Genomic DNA, 18793 nt, shown 5'->3' on the forward strand with positions numbered 1-18793 from the left:
TTCCATGGAAGCTCTTGCTCCACATTCCACATCCTCACCCCCCTGCAGGGTGGTGGTTCCCCAGCTGCAGGGCAGATGTGTTCACACAGCAATGCCTTGTCCCTGGGAACCAGCAGAGTGAAAAAGCCAGCTCAGGATGTGGACCAAAACGGGTGGTGCTGAGCCCTGTGCACAAAGCAGGAGCCCTGTGGAGCACAACCCACCACCAAAGCTTAAATGTCAACCTTTATATTACATAAAAACCAGAGAGTTGTTTAAAACCAACCTGGGTTTTAGGTACCAGTTCTGCCATTAACCAGCAGCACAAACTCCTCTCCACTCAACCCAAGACTTGGCATTTCTAGTTAAAACCAAGGAAACTGCTTACTAATCTAAGTACCAAGTTTGATGCTTGCAGCAGGTGAATGCCTTAAAATCCTTTTGTTTCCTGCTTCTGAAGTCAGACACAAGAAAAGATTATACAGAGGTGCACCCGAGGGCTGAATCCAATAGGAAAAGCTATTCATGGCACAAAAGGGTAGACACAGGGGAGCATTCCATGAAATCCTTTATTGAGAAGTTGCCTTATTTTTCCATCTTGCCTAACACGTTTTTATCCTTGTTATAAAAGTACAAATGGGTTTCTCCTTTTCTGACATTAAAAAAAATAATAATAGCCTACTAAAGAGGTAAAATTCTCCCTTTGAATCCAAAAATCCTGTTGATAGGAATTCGAAACTGCAACAGAGAAACATAACACATACAAAGCAAGGATGCAGTGTACCTCTTACACTTGACTCATCCATCAACCCCCAGAAGGAATCCCTTGTTCCCAGCTCTTCCTTTGGATGCTGTGACCATGCTCAAGTGAAGTGAGGTTTGGGTTAACACTTACAACTCCAAGGCACTCAAAGGTCACAGGTTCCTGAGCTAAACCAGGGTGTAATCCCAACAGAACAGTTAAAACAAGTCACAAAAAGCAACGTTTAAACACTGGTATTTGGTTCGGGTGAGTAGAGTAAGCTGCTGTTTGAGCCTCAAATGCTGCTTGGTACATTAGAGTGTTTCCAGTAGATGGAAAACAAATAATTCACTTATGAACACCCTTAACAGCAAATTCACATGCTAAAATCATAAAATATACACTGCAATGTTAAAAAGAAACCCAAGAACAAGAAAAATATACGTGGATGAGAGGCAATAAAGGCTTCAAACCAGGGTCTGAGAATCTCTACAGTTAAATAACTAACAGAAGGTACAGGCAACATTTAGACAGATGTAGCTGACCCTAATGGAAGAGGAGCACAAAAGTAACATGGATCTGGTATTAAATGCCCCCAAAACATGGTAACAAAACCTACACATCCTACGATGCGAGCTCAGGATTTAACAGGTCAGTTTATAAGATGACATTCACACAAATTCCCTATTTCCAATTTGGCTCAGTTTTTGCCTGAAGTGTAACATTCCTTAAACCTGGAATGGCTCCTGTTTGAAGATGCAGAAGAGAAATAAATAAAAAAGAATGTGAGAACTAGTTTTGGTCCTTTTTAATCTCTGCTCTTCTCTTCAGAGGTGCATAGGAGGATACTAAGGCCATGTATCTTTGCCACAGTGTAAGGCCTTTGTTGGTGCCAAGCTCTGTGCGTCAGCAGGGCGTTTAATGGGAAGCAGGCATGCAGAGTTACAGAAGTGCTATTGGATTCCACCAAAGAGGTCTCCCAAATGATTTGGCAGTGCCTCACTGCTTCTCTGATGATGTGTACATGAAGTTACAGCAGATATAGACTGGGAAGATCAGGAGTCTACTGTCCAAATACATCACTACCTCCTCCTGCAAAGCAAACACAGGGGAATGTGCACAGTAAGCGATGCTCATAGAGAGAAGTACCTCAAAAAGAAAACCAGGTTGATGAAAATATTCCATATATTTTAATTAGCTGCATACTAAAAAGAAGATAAACATATCACCCAAGACAGTAATTCACCTTCAGCAGGTATCTTATGTTATTAACACTGATAAGATACACTCAACATGCTTATAACCCTCTGACCCAGTGCTGCACCAAAGATAAGAAGCATATAAAATAGCTGAGCAAACTTTCCCTTCAAGCACACTGGAGACTTCTCTGCCTCTTATCAGTTTCCAGAGGTTTAACCACCCAGGCAACCCAGAGCAGGGTGTACCTTAAAGCAAGTTATAGCTTTTTGGTAGGAAATACTGGGTTTTACCCTAGAAACTGGGTTTGGGGCAGCAAAACTGTGCGTGCCATCCCCAGTGTAAGATAAAGCTTCGAGGAGAAGTTTTCTATGCACTCATGATCTATTTACCACTGCTGATGAGGATTTAAGAGACTTGATGATTGAGTCTTTCACATCTCTTATAGAATTCTGCTGTCACCAATGGGTAGAAAAGGGCAAGCTCTCTTCAGAAAACTCTTCTCTGAGGCTTTGTCCTGTTTTTGGCTGGGATAGAGTTAATTTTCTTCCTAAAGTGCTGTTTTGGCTTGAGAATAATGCTGACACAGCAGGCTTTCATCTCATTTTAATAATAGTAATTAATTAATTAATAAATGCCAGATTGAACAATATGCAGACACTCTTAACTCTTCAGCTTCCAATACAAGAGAGTCCTCAAACTCCAAATGCACCTCTATGTAAGCAGGAGTCTGATGGGCATATTACTCTGTCTGGGAAAGCAAGGAATAGTGCAGCAGAACACTACACTGGCAGCAGACAGCTTCAGCAGCAACATGGGACTATCATTATTAGCAACACTAATGAAACCCATGCTATCCTACTCTAGTTACACTTCACACATCAGCTTCATATCCACTCCCTATAAAAGGAAACCTGAAACTCCACATAAACAACAGCTCTTCAAAAGCCTCGTGGACTTCTCAGCATTTTTGTCATGCTTTGGACTCCACAGTTCAAGTTCAACAGCTCCAAAAATGCACAAACATACCTGGTCCTTCTCAAAGCTTAGGATCTGATACCCTGTTGTTATACTGCGAGTAACTCTTCCGGTGCTGTCGAAAGAGGCGAGATGTAACCTAGGGATGTAACAGCAGGTAAATTACTGAAGTTTGCCATAACTTAAGTTTTTCCAGCACCAACAGCTTCTCCTAAGGAGACAGAATAACATTTTAAACCCTAACTGACTTGGGGGCCTCAAAACTGCAAGCACAGATGGAAAACTTCGTTATGGTTGAGACATTGTGGCATACACACAGGGTCTGCTTCTTGGCTACTGCTTACCTGAAGGCTATCCTTCTCCGAGGCTGCAGGCTGACGGATCCACTGCATGGCTGACTCAGGGTGTTCCGTTTAAAGGTGATGCAATTATTTGTGTAAGTTACAAGGAGGTCAAAGCCAAAGTTGAACCCAGTCCAGCGCCAGCAGTACTGGAGACATGAAGGGAAAGAAACCCAAACAACTCTGAGTATTGGCCACAACACAAATGATAAGCACCACTTCTCCAACAGATCTTAGGCACAAGCTCTTCCCTGTGAGGGTGCTGAGGTGCTGGCACAGGGTGCCCAGAGAAGCTGTGGCTGCTCCATCCCTGGCAGTGTTCAAGGCCAGGTTGGACACAGAGGCTTGGAGCAAGCTGCTATAGTGGAAGGGGTCCCTGCCCCTGGCAGGGGGTTGGAACTGGATGGGCTTTAAGGTCCCTTCCAACCCAACCCATTCTACTCTTCTATGATTTCTGAGCAGCACTTAACTACAGGTCTTATTCATGCCTAAAGCACCCCTTGGAGTACAAAATCCTTAGGTTAAGCAACTTCAGTAGTGAAAAAAACTGGGGTTTTTCACAGGCCCTATCACCTAAAGGCACATATATATGGATATGGAACACACAGGGCTTCTGGCTGTGACTATGACACATTTTTATCTAGAAAACTTCATTTTCCAGCTAAAAATGTCTTTTTCATCAGGGTTAAGAGCTACATTTGAACTCTGTATTTTACAAGTCTCAAATGACAAGTCATGGCTCCATTGCCTCCTTTCACACCCTAAACTTTCCCCCAAACATGGCCTTGCTTGCAGCCGAAGAGCACAATTAAACCACTAATTCCTTATTCATCACAAAGACAGCAGAGTGCTTGCATCCTTTGAGGGAGAACAAACTCATTTCTTGCACGTATCACCTCCACCACATCTTTTTGATGCAGTTTGACAATTAAGAGCAACATGTTTTGTAAATACCCAACATGTCCAAGCCGCGTCAGTGGGGCTCAGTTAGCCACGTGCCACACTTACATCACCATCCTCGGCCAGCTTTCGACCACACCTCATGCTGCTTCCTTCCAGCTCCTCTTTATTTATTTCTCGAGGCCTACAAAAAGAAAAGGGCATCTTTAAGGACACCTGAACAGCTTTGGATGGAATTTCAATGTGGGAAAGGTGAAGAGACCGGAGCAAACTGGTCTGACCACACAACCGATCCCTCTTTGAGCAGAGGTTAGACCAGGCAACCTGTCAGGATCCCTTCCAAGCCAAATTGTCCCATGAACACCCAATTGCTCTATAAAACTGCCCCATAAACCAGGTTGTGACACCTCAGGGAGAATCATAGAAGAGTTTGGGTTGGAAGGGACCTTTGAAGCTCAACCAACTGCCTGCAATGAGCAGGGACATCTTCAACTACATCAGGGTGTGCAGAATCACACCCAGCCTGGTCTTAGATGCCTGCAGGGATGGGGCATCCACCACCTCTAGGGCAACCTGTGCCAGTGTTTTACCACCTTCATTGGAAAGGATTTCTTCTTCACATGCAGCCTGAATCCCCCTCTTTTAGTTTAAAACCATCACCCCTCGTCCTGTCACAACAAAAAGGTCTTTTCCCATCTTTTCCTTTTCAGAACTGAAAGGCCACAGCATGGTTTTCCTGGAGTCTTCTCCTCCATGCTGAATAACCCCAACTCTCTCAGCTGTGAGAGGCAGGAGTTTCACAGAAGAACCCTTCCAGATAAGAAAACAATAGCTGTTGCAATGAAATACATAATCCAAGCCCTAAACTAAGTCCTTTTTAAATGCAGTAGGTACAGTTTGTACCTCACAGTTACTAGGTGCAGACATAAGAGTGCTGCAGCCAAGGAACCGATGCAGAACAGCAGCATGAAGCAGCACTCACAGAGACACCAGATGATTTCTCAAGTACCTGGTTATACAACTTGTCTAAACCAAGTTTACACCCAAGGATCACAAAGTGCCATAAGCCTCTTGATTCTGTCATCCTCTATCAACATGAGCTTGTTTCACCCACGTTGCCAGCGGCACTTCAAGGTGTAGCAAACCCTTGCAGAGCCAGTGTAAGTCAAATCAGCCCCAGTTTTCCAGTTGCTCACTTCACTTCAGACAGGATTACATCAGCAACCAAAGAAGCAACTACTGCCAGAAAGCCTTCATGTTACACTGAGGATGAACACTTAAACTGAGCATTGTAAATCACAATGAAAGGCAACATCCCCCCACATTAAACTACAAACCTGCAATATGAAACAATACACTTCGAGCTACAGAAGAAGGAGCAGCAGCTCTTCTCTTCCTGCTGTACCCAAACCACACTTGTAGCTACAGCTTTCACAGACTCAGTCTGGAGCCTTTTCACCCCCTGTTTCTGTACAAACCAATCCTGGAAGACGAAGGATTGTATGAAGTTAAGCAAATCAGCTAATCATGCTAACCAAATTCATCCCAAAACCTCCTGTCTGCTCCTTCCACATCTTCTAGCTGAACTGGTTATGTAGCCTAAATGAAGCAATGGTGATAAATGGTGACATTTCGGTTCAGTCCCAACTTTCACAAGCATCAGTAGGTAGTGCTCAGCCAGAAAGCAGTATTCCCTTCATTCAATCCCTTGAGAAGCCTCAGAAGATACAGGATTTCCAGCTCTAACCACTTCCACTGGCCTACCATATGCTTAGTGAACAGGCAAGTGATTCTATTCCACTCTTCAACACTGCCAAAATGACTATTACAGAATCAGTCATGGACTTGAATGATCCGTCTGGCATCTGGTACAGATGTTTAGTAATGAAAAAAGGCAGATCCACTTCAGCACATGGAGTAAACCTTGAGCAGCTGCAGCCCAAAGCCAAAACCTCAGATTCCAAAGAGCTATGAAATGCTTAGTCCTTTTAAATGCAAACTACACGAAGGAGAAGAGAAACGTTTGCTTTTCCTCTCTACAGTTATCAAAGAGGAAACCACATTGCACATTTCAAAGCAAAGCAGATTTCCCTGTTGGCAGTCCTAGAACAAGCAGGTACAATGATGCTGTGCACCAGGGTGGGATGTGAGAACAGAGCTTACTCCAGCTTGCTGGGTGCCAGACTTCATGTTCTGTTCAGGTTACCAAGTCTGCAGCCTTATCTCCAAGAGGAAAAATGTGTTAAGATAATCAACAGAGGCAGTAAATGCAAGAGATAGGGCAGCAGATCTGGCTAACAGCATGGTCTAATAAAACCTCATTTCTTCCAGCCACAGGTTGGTCAAATGCCCAAAGTATTTGCTTTAATACAATGGAACAGTTCGAGCCTTCCCTTCTAAGACACAAGTGAGGAACCAGCAGCATCCTGCTGCAGGGTGGCACTGCAGCTTGCCAGCACAACACAGAGAAGGGATCTCAGGACCTCCAAGAACATCATCAGTAAGAGACTGCATGCTATGGACCAGCAACATTAGAGCTGAGCTGGACATAGCTACAGGGAAGTGCTACACACACACAGGTGCCTGCATCCCCACCACCTCCCATGCAACTCCAGAGAACACCATGTCCCAAGACAACCCATTACGGACTGTTAAACAAACAGTAACCTGCATGTCACCTTGAACCAGTAAGTCTGCAAACTACTGAAGTCAGAAGCAAAGACATACCGAGAAGAAACACTATATCCCTCCCACTTGGTAGCCTTGCTACTGAGGAAAGCCCTTGGCAATGAAGGCCAGAATAAGAGGTTTGGGGCAAAGGCAGTCTATTGTTAAGTACAACCTTCTCTAGCTGGTATTTTCAGATTTAGCTGTCTTAAAGAAAACCCCAAAAGAGAAAACTGGACAAGCAAAAGCAACTTTGATGATCATGCTAATGCTCATTTCCATGTTAACTGTGGTTCCCAAATGAGCTAGGAATAACACACAATGTCCAATAGCCTCCTGCTGCATCCATCAACAACAGCATTACAAGCAAAGTCTTCCCAAGAGAACAATAGTACCAGAAACAAGTTGTGACCACCCGACATGGATCTTTAGGAGCTGGAAGGATGATAACTCCTTTTCTGGACCCCTCACTATGAGAGGGATACTGAGGTGCTGGAGCAGGTCCAGAGAATCACTTGCAACACAAGTGGCAGCCTGGACAAGAGAAGGCTCCTTAAGGGGAGACCTGAGAGCAGCTCCAGTGCCTAAAGGGGCTGCAGGAAAGCTGGAGAGGGGCTTGGGACAAGGGCCTGTAGGGACAGGCCAAGGGGAATGGCTTGAACCTGCCTGAGGGGAGACTGAGCTGAGCTCTTAGGCAGAAGCTGTTCCCTGTGAGGGTGCTGAGGCGCTGGCACAGGGTGCCCAGAGAAGCTGTGGCTGCCCCATCCCTGGCAGTGCTCAAGGCCAGGTTGGACACAGGGGCTTGGAGCAGCTGCTCCAGTGGAAGGGGTCCCTGCCTGTGGCAAGGGGTTGGGATTGGATGACCTTTAAGCTCCCTTCCAACCCAAACCATCCTGTGACCTTCAGAGCAGTAAATGCTGGGCTAACAGAAGTGCTGCAGATCATAAAGACGTTGATTTATTGGGTTTTTGCAAGGTAACAAACATTCTGCAGCTTCCTGAGGTGAGGTTCCTCCTCCACAAAGCACACTAAGAACTAGGAAGAGAAGACAAAGGCAGGAAACACTCTCCCCAGCTGCATCTCGCCATAGTTTCAGTATTTGGTAAGAGATCACGGGACCTGGCTCAATGCAAGGCACAGAAATGAAGCAGAAGGAAGGCAAACAGTTTGTGGTCACAAGCACTCATGTAACATAATCACCATGCCTTGCTGCCCAAGCCACGGCCACTTCTGGGGGGCACAGGCTCACATTTACACACACAGACACCAGTGAGGGTGTTACACAAAGCACAGCTCCAGGCACATCTGTGAAAGGACACAGAACTGACACATGTGTGCTGACAGCTGCCATGGAAACTCCTTAATGGCAATGCCACCATGGAATTTTCCTTCATGGCAATACCACCATGGAATTTTCCTCAATGGCAAGGCAATGCCACCACGGTGCAGTATGTGGTTTAGGAAGGAGGAAAGATGGGGTGTAACCTAGGAGGATTACAGAGAGAACAGCATCTTAGCAGTGGAGAAGGATGCAGTGGCTGGGACAAGCTGGAGGCACTGACAGTGGAGAGTGGTACCAAACTGAAACACTGGCTGGGCAAAAGGCTGTGGTATTGGATGGGAACAAGGCAAAGAGGTCCCAGGGTGCCAAGCCCTGCTGGGTGCTGGGCCCTTGCTCACTGCCTGGGAGAGGCAGGACAAAGGTTAGTGTGGAGTTACGCTGCCTAAACCAAAAATGACACATTACCTTCTACACCAGTACAGTTACATTGCACCACAACCTCTTGTCCACCCAGCCCAGGGAGGAAGGCAGCAGGAGAGAAGAGGTTTCTCTGTCTGCAGTACTTCTAAAGTCATCCTTAACATGGAAGGCTGAAGTACTGCTTCACAGCTTTCACATGTGTTTCAAGGCAATGTAGCAGTGAAAAGCATTAACCAACATGAAAGAAAACACAGAAGATCCCTCCCAGCATTTACCTCTGGTTGCATTACTCAAGTTTTCCAGAGTTCTCCTATTAAAAGGAAGGAGATCAGCCAGCCCAAGGGAACAGCTCCACAGAGAGCAACAGTTTAAAGCCACTGAAGTCCCTTTTCCCCTGCTCTTCTTAATCTCCAGAAGTTAAGCATGTCAGATTGGATAGGAGAGGAAGGTTTCTAATTTAAGAAAGAAAGAAATAAAGGAAAGCCTGTAATATACCTACCCAATATCATTCTCTTGTTCTACTCTGAGCATGGCAAACCACAGCTGTTTGTAAACAGGGGACAGCCATTCTAAAATTAAAAACAATAACAGGATAAATAAGGTTGGTGTCGTCTCTGGAGCTGGGAATGGGACATTCATGAACAGTTAAATGGAGAAATAAAGTTACATTGAAATAATAAGCTTACACTTATTCACCAGTACAAACCCACCAGCTGGTAACACACGTGTGTCATTGGTATGAGGTTCAACAAGGCAAAAAGCCAGGTCCTGTGCTTGGGTCACAACAGCCCCTCCAAGCCTGGGGAAGAACAGCTGAAAAGCTGCTCATGGGGAAGGAGCTGGGGGTGCTGATGGAGCTGAGCATGAGCAGCTTGTGCCCAGGCAGCCCCCAGCATCCTGGCCTGGATCAGCACCAGTGCGGCAGCAGGGCCAGGGCAGGGACTGTGCCCCTGTGCTGGGCACTGGGGAGGCTGCACCTGAATCCTGTGCTCAGCTCTGGGACCCTCACTGCAAGAGAGACCTTGAGGGGCTGGAGCGGGGCCAGAGAAGGGAATGGAGCTGGAGCAGGGCCTGGAGCACAAGAGATGGGGAAGGGCTGAGGGAGCTGGGGGGTTCAGATGGAGAAGAGAAGGCTCAGGGGGGACCTGATGGCTCCCTCCAAGTGCCTGCAGGAGGATGGAGCCAGGAGGGGCTGGGCTCTGCTCCCAAGGAACTGTGTAGACGAGGCCCTCAGTGCCATGGATTAGTGGTGGCTTTGGCAGTGCTGGGGAACAGCTGAACTTGATGAGCTTAAAGCTCTTTTCCAACCTGAGTCTATGATTCTGTGATACAACATACAAACAGCTAACACTAAATAACTCAGCACTGTATTCATCTGATCAAGCATCCACGGTTGCCAGAAGTGATGCAGCCCAACACATCTTCTTGGTCAGCAAAGTTCCATTAAGCCAAGGAGCTTGTTAAAAGCCCCTGGGAAAAGAGGCTGTTTTCTGAATCCTCAGCAGAATTCTGCATGAATTAAACAAGAAGAAAACAGAATCAAAGAAAAAGGAAACAGTGATTTATAATGGATATGGTAGAAACAAACAGAAACTGTCTCCTACCAGGAATAAAGATAAATCACAACTTCCTCTGACAGCACCATCAAGATTTTATTGGCTGTATTAATGTAACAGTTGCAAGCAAGAGATGAAACAGAACAAAACCTCATAACTTAAAGTCAGTTACACAAAAGGGATGACAGGCAACCAAAAGCACAGCAAGTTCTTCTTGGTCAAGCAAGGGGCAAGTATGCAAGGTCACGTTCCAGAACAAACTCTATGGAGGAGTGGATGAGAGGAACAGTGAGAACCACAGTTCCCATGAAAACAAGAGGTTGTTGATGAATACAATAGAAGGGAGAAGTGAGATTGTCTTAGAAGACCCAGATGCAAACTTGACAGCTAACTCTAGAGCTAAGATTCAGACTGCAATAGGGCCAAAATGGGAATTAACCGAAGCACAAGTACAAAAATGAATTAAGGAAAACTACACAGGTAAAGAGTAGAGAATGGAGGTTATGCATCTTCTCTAGTTCTATTTTGTGCAGCATAATTCAACTTGCAAACAGTAAGAGAGAAAACACTGCTTAGGAAACACTGAGAAGTTACCAAGTAAAACAGAACAACGCACTCTTGGCTTTCAGACAGACACATTTCTGTCTCTTACATCTTTCCTATTCAAACAAGTCCTTCAGTTGCCTCCTGCAGGTCCTGTGTACATACAGGGTATAAAAGCAATTAATAATGACACCATTTCCTTCAACTATTCAACATGATTTCCTCCTCAACAGGAAATAATCCACAATTCTCCTGTGTCATCAGTAAATTAGGATCTAAGAGTCGTGCCCACCAAGTTATCTTCTGGTTTCTTACAGAATGAAGATGCATTTGCACTTTGATTATGATCTGTACCAATATAAATCTTCAATAAGGTGGATTGTATTTAGTTGATACATCACTTAAGCATATAAAATACCACATAGCAAAAATCAGATCTGTTCTGCCGGGATTTATAGGTGTCATCTCAAATGCTATCACTTGTCTGAGGTCAAAACCTGCCCCATCTACTGGCAATAACGGAGCAGGCTGCTCGCACACACTGCACCCGGGCTGGATGCGGTGTCCAATGCTCGGCCTCCACCTACTGTTCAGAGAATGCATCTCAATAGACATTTCGAACATAGAATAACCCAGCTCCTTTGTACTTCACTGCGTCAGAACTAGTGCAGAAGAGCCTCTTCTCCATCCGTTAAGGTATTAATTTAAACCAGAGCAGGGAAACGCAGTACATTTAAGCAGCAGAAAATTTTCCCTTTCACTCAGGAGACAGATTTCTAGTGAGGAAAGGATCTTATCCCCATCATCAAGAGCTATAATTCAGCTTCAAAGTGTGAGAAAGAGCTGCTCTAGGTTATTCATTCATCTCCAAAGAGCAACTAAACCATTCTTTCCAGCAGAGACAGGATACAGCAGTACAAGAAAGGCAAATCTGTGATGCTCACTGCATTACCTTAATGGTAAGGAAAGTGTTTCAACAGCATCTAACAACTTGAGCAAGCTTCACAAGAAACACCTGACAAGTCTGGTTTGGCATTGTATCACCATCGTGTTGACATCCATGGCAGCATGAAGGAGAAAGCCAGTATGAGATGAAGGAAAACCATTTTCATTTTACAGGGAGACAGCAGTGGAACTCAAAGATAGGTTAAGTATTAATGGATGGCCAAAGGGACACTCCAAGACTACAAGTATGGACAAGAACACAGATGTCAAGAATGATAAAGAGCTAATAAAAGCAGTCTTAGTTGACACTTGGGAATTGCATCTATAAGGAGACATCACTGAGACACAGGTGAATGGACAGTTATAGTGCAGACAGATGTGCTTAAAGTCAACCAAAGTACATCAGAACCAGGAACAAAACCTATCAGGGTTAAGATGCAAAATTCAGTGCTAAGATTCAACTATGATATAGGAGAAATGAACAGAGGGAAACATGGAGCAAGGATATCAGGAACCATATTCAAAGGCAGAACATGAGAAGTCCAAACCCTGTTACAAGGAGCATGGCTAACTCAGGGGATAGGAGGGGAAAAACCCCAAACCCACAGAAACCCCAAAACAGAAAGAGAAAAAAGGGCAGGTTGCCATGATAGAAGACATGAATGACAGAGGGAAAACATTTTCAAGTGAGAGCCCAAACTGGTAACTCACTTCCAGACTTACTCATCTCTCAGCAGCTGGGCTTACACAGCTTCTGAGCAGAGAACAAAGCTGCTCTGTGAACTCAGACATCAGCAGCCAGCTGAGAATGGGGCCTTTTATTGTTCAGTGATAATATGATGTTAATAGCAGTAATCTATAACAGAGTGAAATGACATTTATAGGCTCCTGTAAGTTGGAAAAGATGTTTACGATCAAGTCCAACCATTCCCAGCACTGCCAAGGCCACCACTAACCCATGGCACTGAGGGGGTGTGAACACTTGCAGGGCCAGTGCCTGCAGCCCTGCCCTGGGCAGCCTGTTCCAATGCCTGAGCACCTCTGGGCAAGGAATTGTTCTTCAGCTCCATCTAAACCTGCCCTGGTGCAGCTTGAGGCCGTTTCCTCTTGTCCCATCCCTTGTTCCTTGGGAGCAGAGCCCAGCCCCTCCTGGCTCCATCCTCCTGTCAGGCACTTGGAGAGAGCCATCAGATCCCCCCTGAGCCTTCTCCATCTGAACCCCCCAGGTCCCTCAGCTGTTCCCCATCTCTTGTGCTCCAGGCCCTGCTCCAGCTCCGTTCCCTTCTCTGGCCCTGCTCCAGCCCCTCAAGGTCTCTGTTGCAGTGAGGGGCCCAGAGCTGAGCACAGGATTCCAGGTGCAGCCTCCCCAGTGCCCAGCATTCACTCACCTGAGGGTATGAGGGAATCTCTCTCAAGAATTCTGGCTGATGCCAAGTCACTGATGATATGCTGTAACCTCAAGTGTGTGAACACCGGCAGGAACTGATTCCCCTCTTCTGATTCCAGGAATGCAATGTCACTGTCAAAATCTGCAAGACACAGCACCTGTATTACAGTTTGTTTTCCACACCCTATTTGTATTTGAGATTGAGTCTTAAGCCATTGATCAGAGAAAGTTATTATGGGCAGGCAAACCAGCTTCTGCAGCTGAAATGATGAAACCACTTGCATCCAAATCCTTTCAGCCATGTTAAAGCAAACTTTTCCCTTTTGGAATTCCATTAGTGCCTTCTAGTGAGAAGGCAACGAAAGGTTAACCTAATGGAACAACAGCAAGAGCAACAAAGCAAAACCAGTGACTATCTCTGCTCACGTGAACCCATGGGGACACAGCAGTTAAAAAGCTATTGCTGTTGAGAATCTGATGCTGGGCAATGCTGGCAGGGCAGAGAAAACAGAGAAAGCCTGCAAGTGGAGGAAGATGTATTTCACTCCTAACCCACATCTTCTCCAATCCAAGGCCATGCCAATTACTCCTACCTTTCCTACGCTCAGCAAACCAGGCATCAGCTTCGCCTAAGAGATGCTTCAGAGACCCATTCCAAGAAGGCACGAGCTGAAGGAACATCCACTAGGTAAAACAAACAGCCTCTAGTGAGTGGATTGAAGTTCTCAGGTAAGGAACATGTGGTATTAAAGGGACATTTTCATCATGCATTCATTCCTACAAAGACTCTGACACTTTGCACAGTACCTTTTTGAGCATGGTGTACACATCCATCTCCACCTGCATTACAAAGAGGTTTGAAGAGCTGATCAGCTGTTTCATGAGGTTTATGCTGAAAGCAAGCAAATAAGATCATACAATCGTTAAGAGTTCTATGAGACAATCTAGACAAAACCAAGCAAGCAAGTAGGTGACAAGCAACGACCTAAGAAGTTATTTGTAGTGAGCTGTATACTTTGGAAGGAGTTGTACTTCATGACTGGAAGTTAACTGAAGCCTCAATACCTGATTCCTTTGAAGAGTTCCACGCTCTGGTGAATCATCATGTTATTCAAGAGCCATTCAAGGCACCTACATTAAAAAGAAGGAGTTAGGACCTGCATTTTTAATTACATATGTCAACATTCCTGCAATAGCTGCTCAGGCTCACGCAGCCTGGTTATGTACCACATAATCCCCAGGCAGGAGGGCATAAAAACATGATGAAGTATGTAAAACCCATGAAGTTTACTATCAATTTTTCCAGCTTTTTCTAAAACTCTCAAAGTTGCATTTAGTTTCTCTCAGGGTGGAATGAAAGCTAATTTCAAAGTCTATTAGATGCCACAAAATGCTCCAAGAACATAGGAATTCACAGCAGAAGGAAGCAGTTAAGACTGACCACAGCATTCTGTTCCCCAGTGTGTAATTATCCACCCTATTTAAATAAAGCTAAGCTTAGGTTCTGCAGCTTTGTGATAGAACAGTCAATGATCAGAAGCATTATTTCATTGTTACACTGAAGCCTAATATACTTCAGTAATCCAGGTATTCACAGCGAAAGCCAATCCATCTATGCTCATCTACACCAATTTTAAGGTTATTGATGCTAGTAGAAACTGGAAAACCAAATAGGACAAGCAGAGCCCAAGTCAGAGAGCTTTAAACCAATAACAATGAACTTGGTGTTAACCTCCTGATTGTAAATTCACACTTGAAAATAGCAATGGCCAAAGCAGCTTGGAGGAATCAAGCCTTACTTTTTCTTCACATAGTCCAAGCCGTACATCTCCGCTGCCTTATAATAACCACACACCGTGTTGGCATTAATGGTTTCCTTCATTGTTTCACCACATTGTTGGATTAAGCCATCCTGCAGGGAGAGAAAACAAGGCAAAGTTTACATTTCCCAACGGGAAGTGTCAAAGATTGGGCAGTTCATACAGATTCCCTCAACAGTGGTGAGTTTGGTGCCTCAACAGTTACCAAAGTCACATGCGTTACACTGACCAGTACCCAAAATACCACACCAACATTCCTCAGAAATAGAGATTTTTCTCAAGAATACATCATGTGAAAGACAAGCTTAGTGAACACCTTCAGGGCAGAACAAATGAGCTGTTAAAACACGTTCTAATCTACTGCTAGATATGATTCCCAGAGCAGCACTTAATATTACAACAGCATCTTTGTCCCAGCATTTGTAATCAAACCACTGCATTATGTTTGGGGTTTTTCCCCTGCTTGGTCTGAAAAGATGATTCATTTCTCTGGGTGAAGCAGTACACACATCCAAGTGCATTATCAACTGTTTACCTGAAACAAGCATTAAAATGCTGCATATTTATCACTCACCAGCTGTAGCATGCAGGCTGCTGCTGAAACTGCAACTACTTGACTGGGTTTTATTAACACTTCATCTCTGTACAGTGAGCCAAAAGCCACCTGTAGAGCTGAAAAGAGCACAAGCATCAAACAAAGGTAGGACATTGAGCACAGGTTAACTAAAAGAATCCTTAAATGTAACCAGAGCACTTGTGTGCACCCATTCTCTACAATCTTATTTGCTCTGGATATAAAGTGAGTCTTTACCAGCCCAAACACACATGAAACAGAAAACAAACCTGGTGTTAACCAATTAAATCCAGAATGCCAGCCTGGTTTGGGTTGGAAAGGACCTTAAGATCATCCAGTTCCAACACCTTCCACTGGAGCAGCTTGCTCCAAGCCCCTGTGTCCAACCTGGCCTTGAACACTGCCAGGGATGGGGCAGCCACAGCTTCTCTGGGCACCCTGTGCCAGCACCTCAGCACCCTCACAGGGAAGAACATTTCAGCATCCCCTCTGTCAGCTTAAAGCCATTCCCCTTGTCCTGTCCTTTCACTACTTAAACAAAATAGTCATCTTAAACCAGCCACAAAGTCACATCATGAAGCAATGAAGAGAGCAGTAAAACTAATAAAAAGAAGTTAAACCTCGTCATCCTTCCCTGAAACCAGTCACTAGCAGAACATTGAGACATTCCTATGCTGTCATAAATTTCTTTGCTACTCCTCTGAAAAACACTTCTTTGCCCCATGGTGGCTGGAACCACAGCAAAACGTTCCATCAGCTCGCCCTGATTGAGCTTTTCAGGACCAGAGAGAGGAAGATAGGATTCACCCTCAAACCTGGGTCTCCACAAGAGCTGATCTCAAGGGCACTGATGCCAAAACAACAGAACAAGTGGTTGCTCCTCCCAGTTGGAGGTACAGAAATGAATTCAACTCTGTTGGTGACCCCAGTTCAGCTCAAACCTGAATGAGCACAGCACTCATTCTCCCAAGGTTCTTATTCACCAGTTTCAAAGTTATCCTTAAAAAATAAAGCCTGTATTTGCAGTTATTTTTGCCAGGTTCAACTTAACCTCTAGCTTCAGAGTTTTCTTTGAATAAAAGGTTCCCACTCACCTTCTACATCAATATTTTGGTCAGGAATCTCCAGTTCTATGGTGTTCATGCTGGATTCTTTCCAAGATCCACTGAACATGCTGGAAAAGTAGCCTGACTACGAGGGAAGATGAGAGAAGAACTTAAGTAAGAGATTTCATTCCAATTAAAGCTGTTAAAAACAGCACAAGGAATGAAAAATGGTTAATATTTAACTTTAGGCACATTTAAAATGCACTAAGGGAACTTTCCACAAGCTCAAACATTCTGACATGCTTGAGAAAGGATGAATTGTGTTTGCTCCGTTTCTGAATGTGAAAACGTGCATAGAAGATTTGGACTCCCATGTCTGTAATCACAGTAAGTAAAGAGCTTTAAAGGGCCAGAAAAGCCACATAAGCTCTTTTCCTTCAAATCACACCACCATTAAGGATATAATTAGTCCAAGAACTAAGTCCTTAATGTTACTGGTGGACAACAAATCCTGCAGGCATTAGGGAATGCCAGTTTGGGTATTGGGGGGTAGAAAGAAAACCATGCAAGACAAACTAAGGTACAAGGTTGTAGTCTCATACCAAGGACTCATACACATGCAGTACTGATGTTGAGAGCTCTTTTACTCTACAGGGTAAGGTACATAAAGCTAGAATTAGCCAGTTTCCAACCAAGTGAAGTGAAACATACTGTTCTACTAGGAGTCATGATTCTCCTTCTCAGCAGCAGATGTGCCCATTATGAGATGCTATCACCCATCAAACTTCACCTGAGGGATCAATAAAGCCTTTTTGTACAGCACCACCTTCCCTGACCTCTTCCCTCAGCATTTCACCTCAGGGCTGCAAGTCACATGCAATCCAACTTTGATTTTACCTGATGATGGAAATCCTTCTGTACCTTCAGGATATCCCCTACCTGTGACAGTCAAACCTACTCTCAAAGCCAGGGCCTTATCCACCTTACCAATGAACCCCCATGAGGCTGCATTAGCTTTGCCACATAGAGCAACCCCTCAGTTTCATGAGGAATTATCATTTTACTGAAGAGCATCAGTTAAAAGGAAATCCTCCATTTCTGGAGGACCTGCTCCAGAAATGTGGAATCCAGGATCTGTTGACCTGCCATCAACAGGCAGAGCAGCAAATGCTTACCATCATTGAGCAAACTCAATGCAGCAACTGGGAGATGAGGAACACCGAAACATTCAGACCAAGAGGAGCCATCACTTCCTTAGGAGTAACTCACACAGAGCTATTTAACCCCCAAAGACATTCCCACTGTGCTCACATCATTTCAATGCCAGACACAAGTGGAAACAGCAACCTGACTTACATTACGCTGCACAAGGCAAGGCTGTCCAACCACTAACACCTTCCCCTTGTTGGGGAGAGGCAAAAGCACAACTAAAGGCAATTAAAGACCCCTAAAGCTGTGTCTGCAGCTGGCCCCTGGGCAAACACTGTTACCTCCAGCGCTGCCTGCCCCTGCTCAACCTTTGCCTACACACAAATGCCCTTTCTAAAGTTCTACACATAACGGAATCAACCAGGCTGGAAAAGAGCCTTAAGATCAAGCCCAACCATTCCCAGCACTGCCAAGGCCACCACCAACCCATGGCACTGAGGGGGTGTGAACACTGCAGCCCTGCCCTGGGCAGCCTGTTCCAATGCCTGAGCACCCTCTGGGCAAGGAATTGTTCCTCAGCTCCATCTAAACCTGCCCTGGTGCAGCTTGAGGCCGGTGCCTCTTGTCCCATCCCTTGTTTCTTGGGAGCAGAGCCCAGCCCCTCCTGGCTCCATCCTCCGGTCAGGTAATATATAAAGGAACAAAACCACCTCAAATCACACTTAACACCCACCAGACATCATTCTATGCAGCTCCTGCCGCGGTGAGGCCGCTTACCTGGCACAGATATATCTTGTGCAAGCTCCACTCCTCTCCCAGGGCCCGGATTTTGACATCGCTGTTCTCCCCGTTCAGAAACAGCGTCAGGTAAATGTACTCAGACGTGCTTTTGAACTTCTTCCTGCACAAACACGGACCCATCACCACCACCGAGCACAAAGCACCCAACACGGCCCTGATCCTCCTCCAGGCCCTGCCCGAGGCCCGCAGCCCCCTCAGAGGCCGCTACCTCCGGTCCCCCCACCAAACCCCGACCTGCGGCGGCCGCTGTGGAGCCACTCGTCCCCACTGTCACTATCGCTGTCGTTGTCGCTGTCCCCGTGGCCCCTCTTGCTGCCGCGGCCGCCGCTGTCCTCGGCCGGGAGCAGCTCCCGGTGCCGCTGTAGGCCCCGGCTCAGCAGCGAGCCCATGGCCGAGGCCCACCGAGGAGCAACGGAGCCTCCACTGCGGCCGTTGGCGGCCGCCGCGGCTCTGCGCCTGCGCGGGG

At 45.6% G+C, this 18793-nt stretch overlaps 1 protein-coding gene across 1 annotated transcript; it reads right to left on the reverse strand.

Moving 5' to 3' along the window:
- Window positions 1-530: 530 nt before the first annotated feature.
- Window positions 531-18763, reverse strand: GMCL1 (germ cell-less 1, spermatogenesis associated). Its single transcript, XM_034070477.1, has 14 exons — window positions 18562-18763; window positions 18304-18427; window positions 16426-16522; window positions 15332-15429; window positions 14737-14849; window positions 14003-14068; window positions 13745-13829; window positions 13531-13621; window positions 12939-13079; window positions 9006-9075; window positions 4246-4321; window positions 3241-3386; window positions 2948-3035; window positions 531-1813 (listed from the first exon to the last, which is right to left on the reverse strand). The coding sequence occupies exons 1-14, from the start codon at window positions 18714-18716 to the stop codon at window positions 1721-1723; spliced, it is 1443 nt and encodes a 480-aa protein (XP_033926368.1). The 5' UTR covers window positions 18717-18763; the 3' UTR covers window positions 531-1720.
- Between the last annotated feature and the right edge of the window lie 30 nt (window positions 18764-18793).

This window comes from Melopsittacus undulatus, chromosome 18 (assembly GCF_012275295.1).
Source record: "Melopsittacus undulatus isolate bMelUnd1 chromosome 18, bMelUnd1.mat.Z, whole genome shotgun sequence".
In the NCBI taxonomy this organism is placed as follows: Eukaryota; Metazoa; Chordata; class Aves; order Psittaciformes; family Psittaculidae; genus Melopsittacus; species Melopsittacus undulatus.

Excerpts from the sequence above, each read along its gene's own strand:
- GMCL1 (XM_034070477.1), bottom strand. The coding sequence starts at position 18,716 with ATGGGCTCGCTGCTGAGCCGGGGCCTACAGCGGCACCGGGAGCTGCTC. Across the intron at positions 15,430-16,425 it reads CCAAAATATTGATGTAGAAG|CTCTACAGGTGGCTTTTGGC; the intron begins GTGAGTGGGAAC and ends TGCTCTTTTCAG. Across the intron at positions 4,322-9,005 it reads GAACAAGAGAATGATATTGG|GCCTCGAGAAATAAATAAAG; the intron begins GTAGGTATATTA and ends TTCTTTTTGTAG.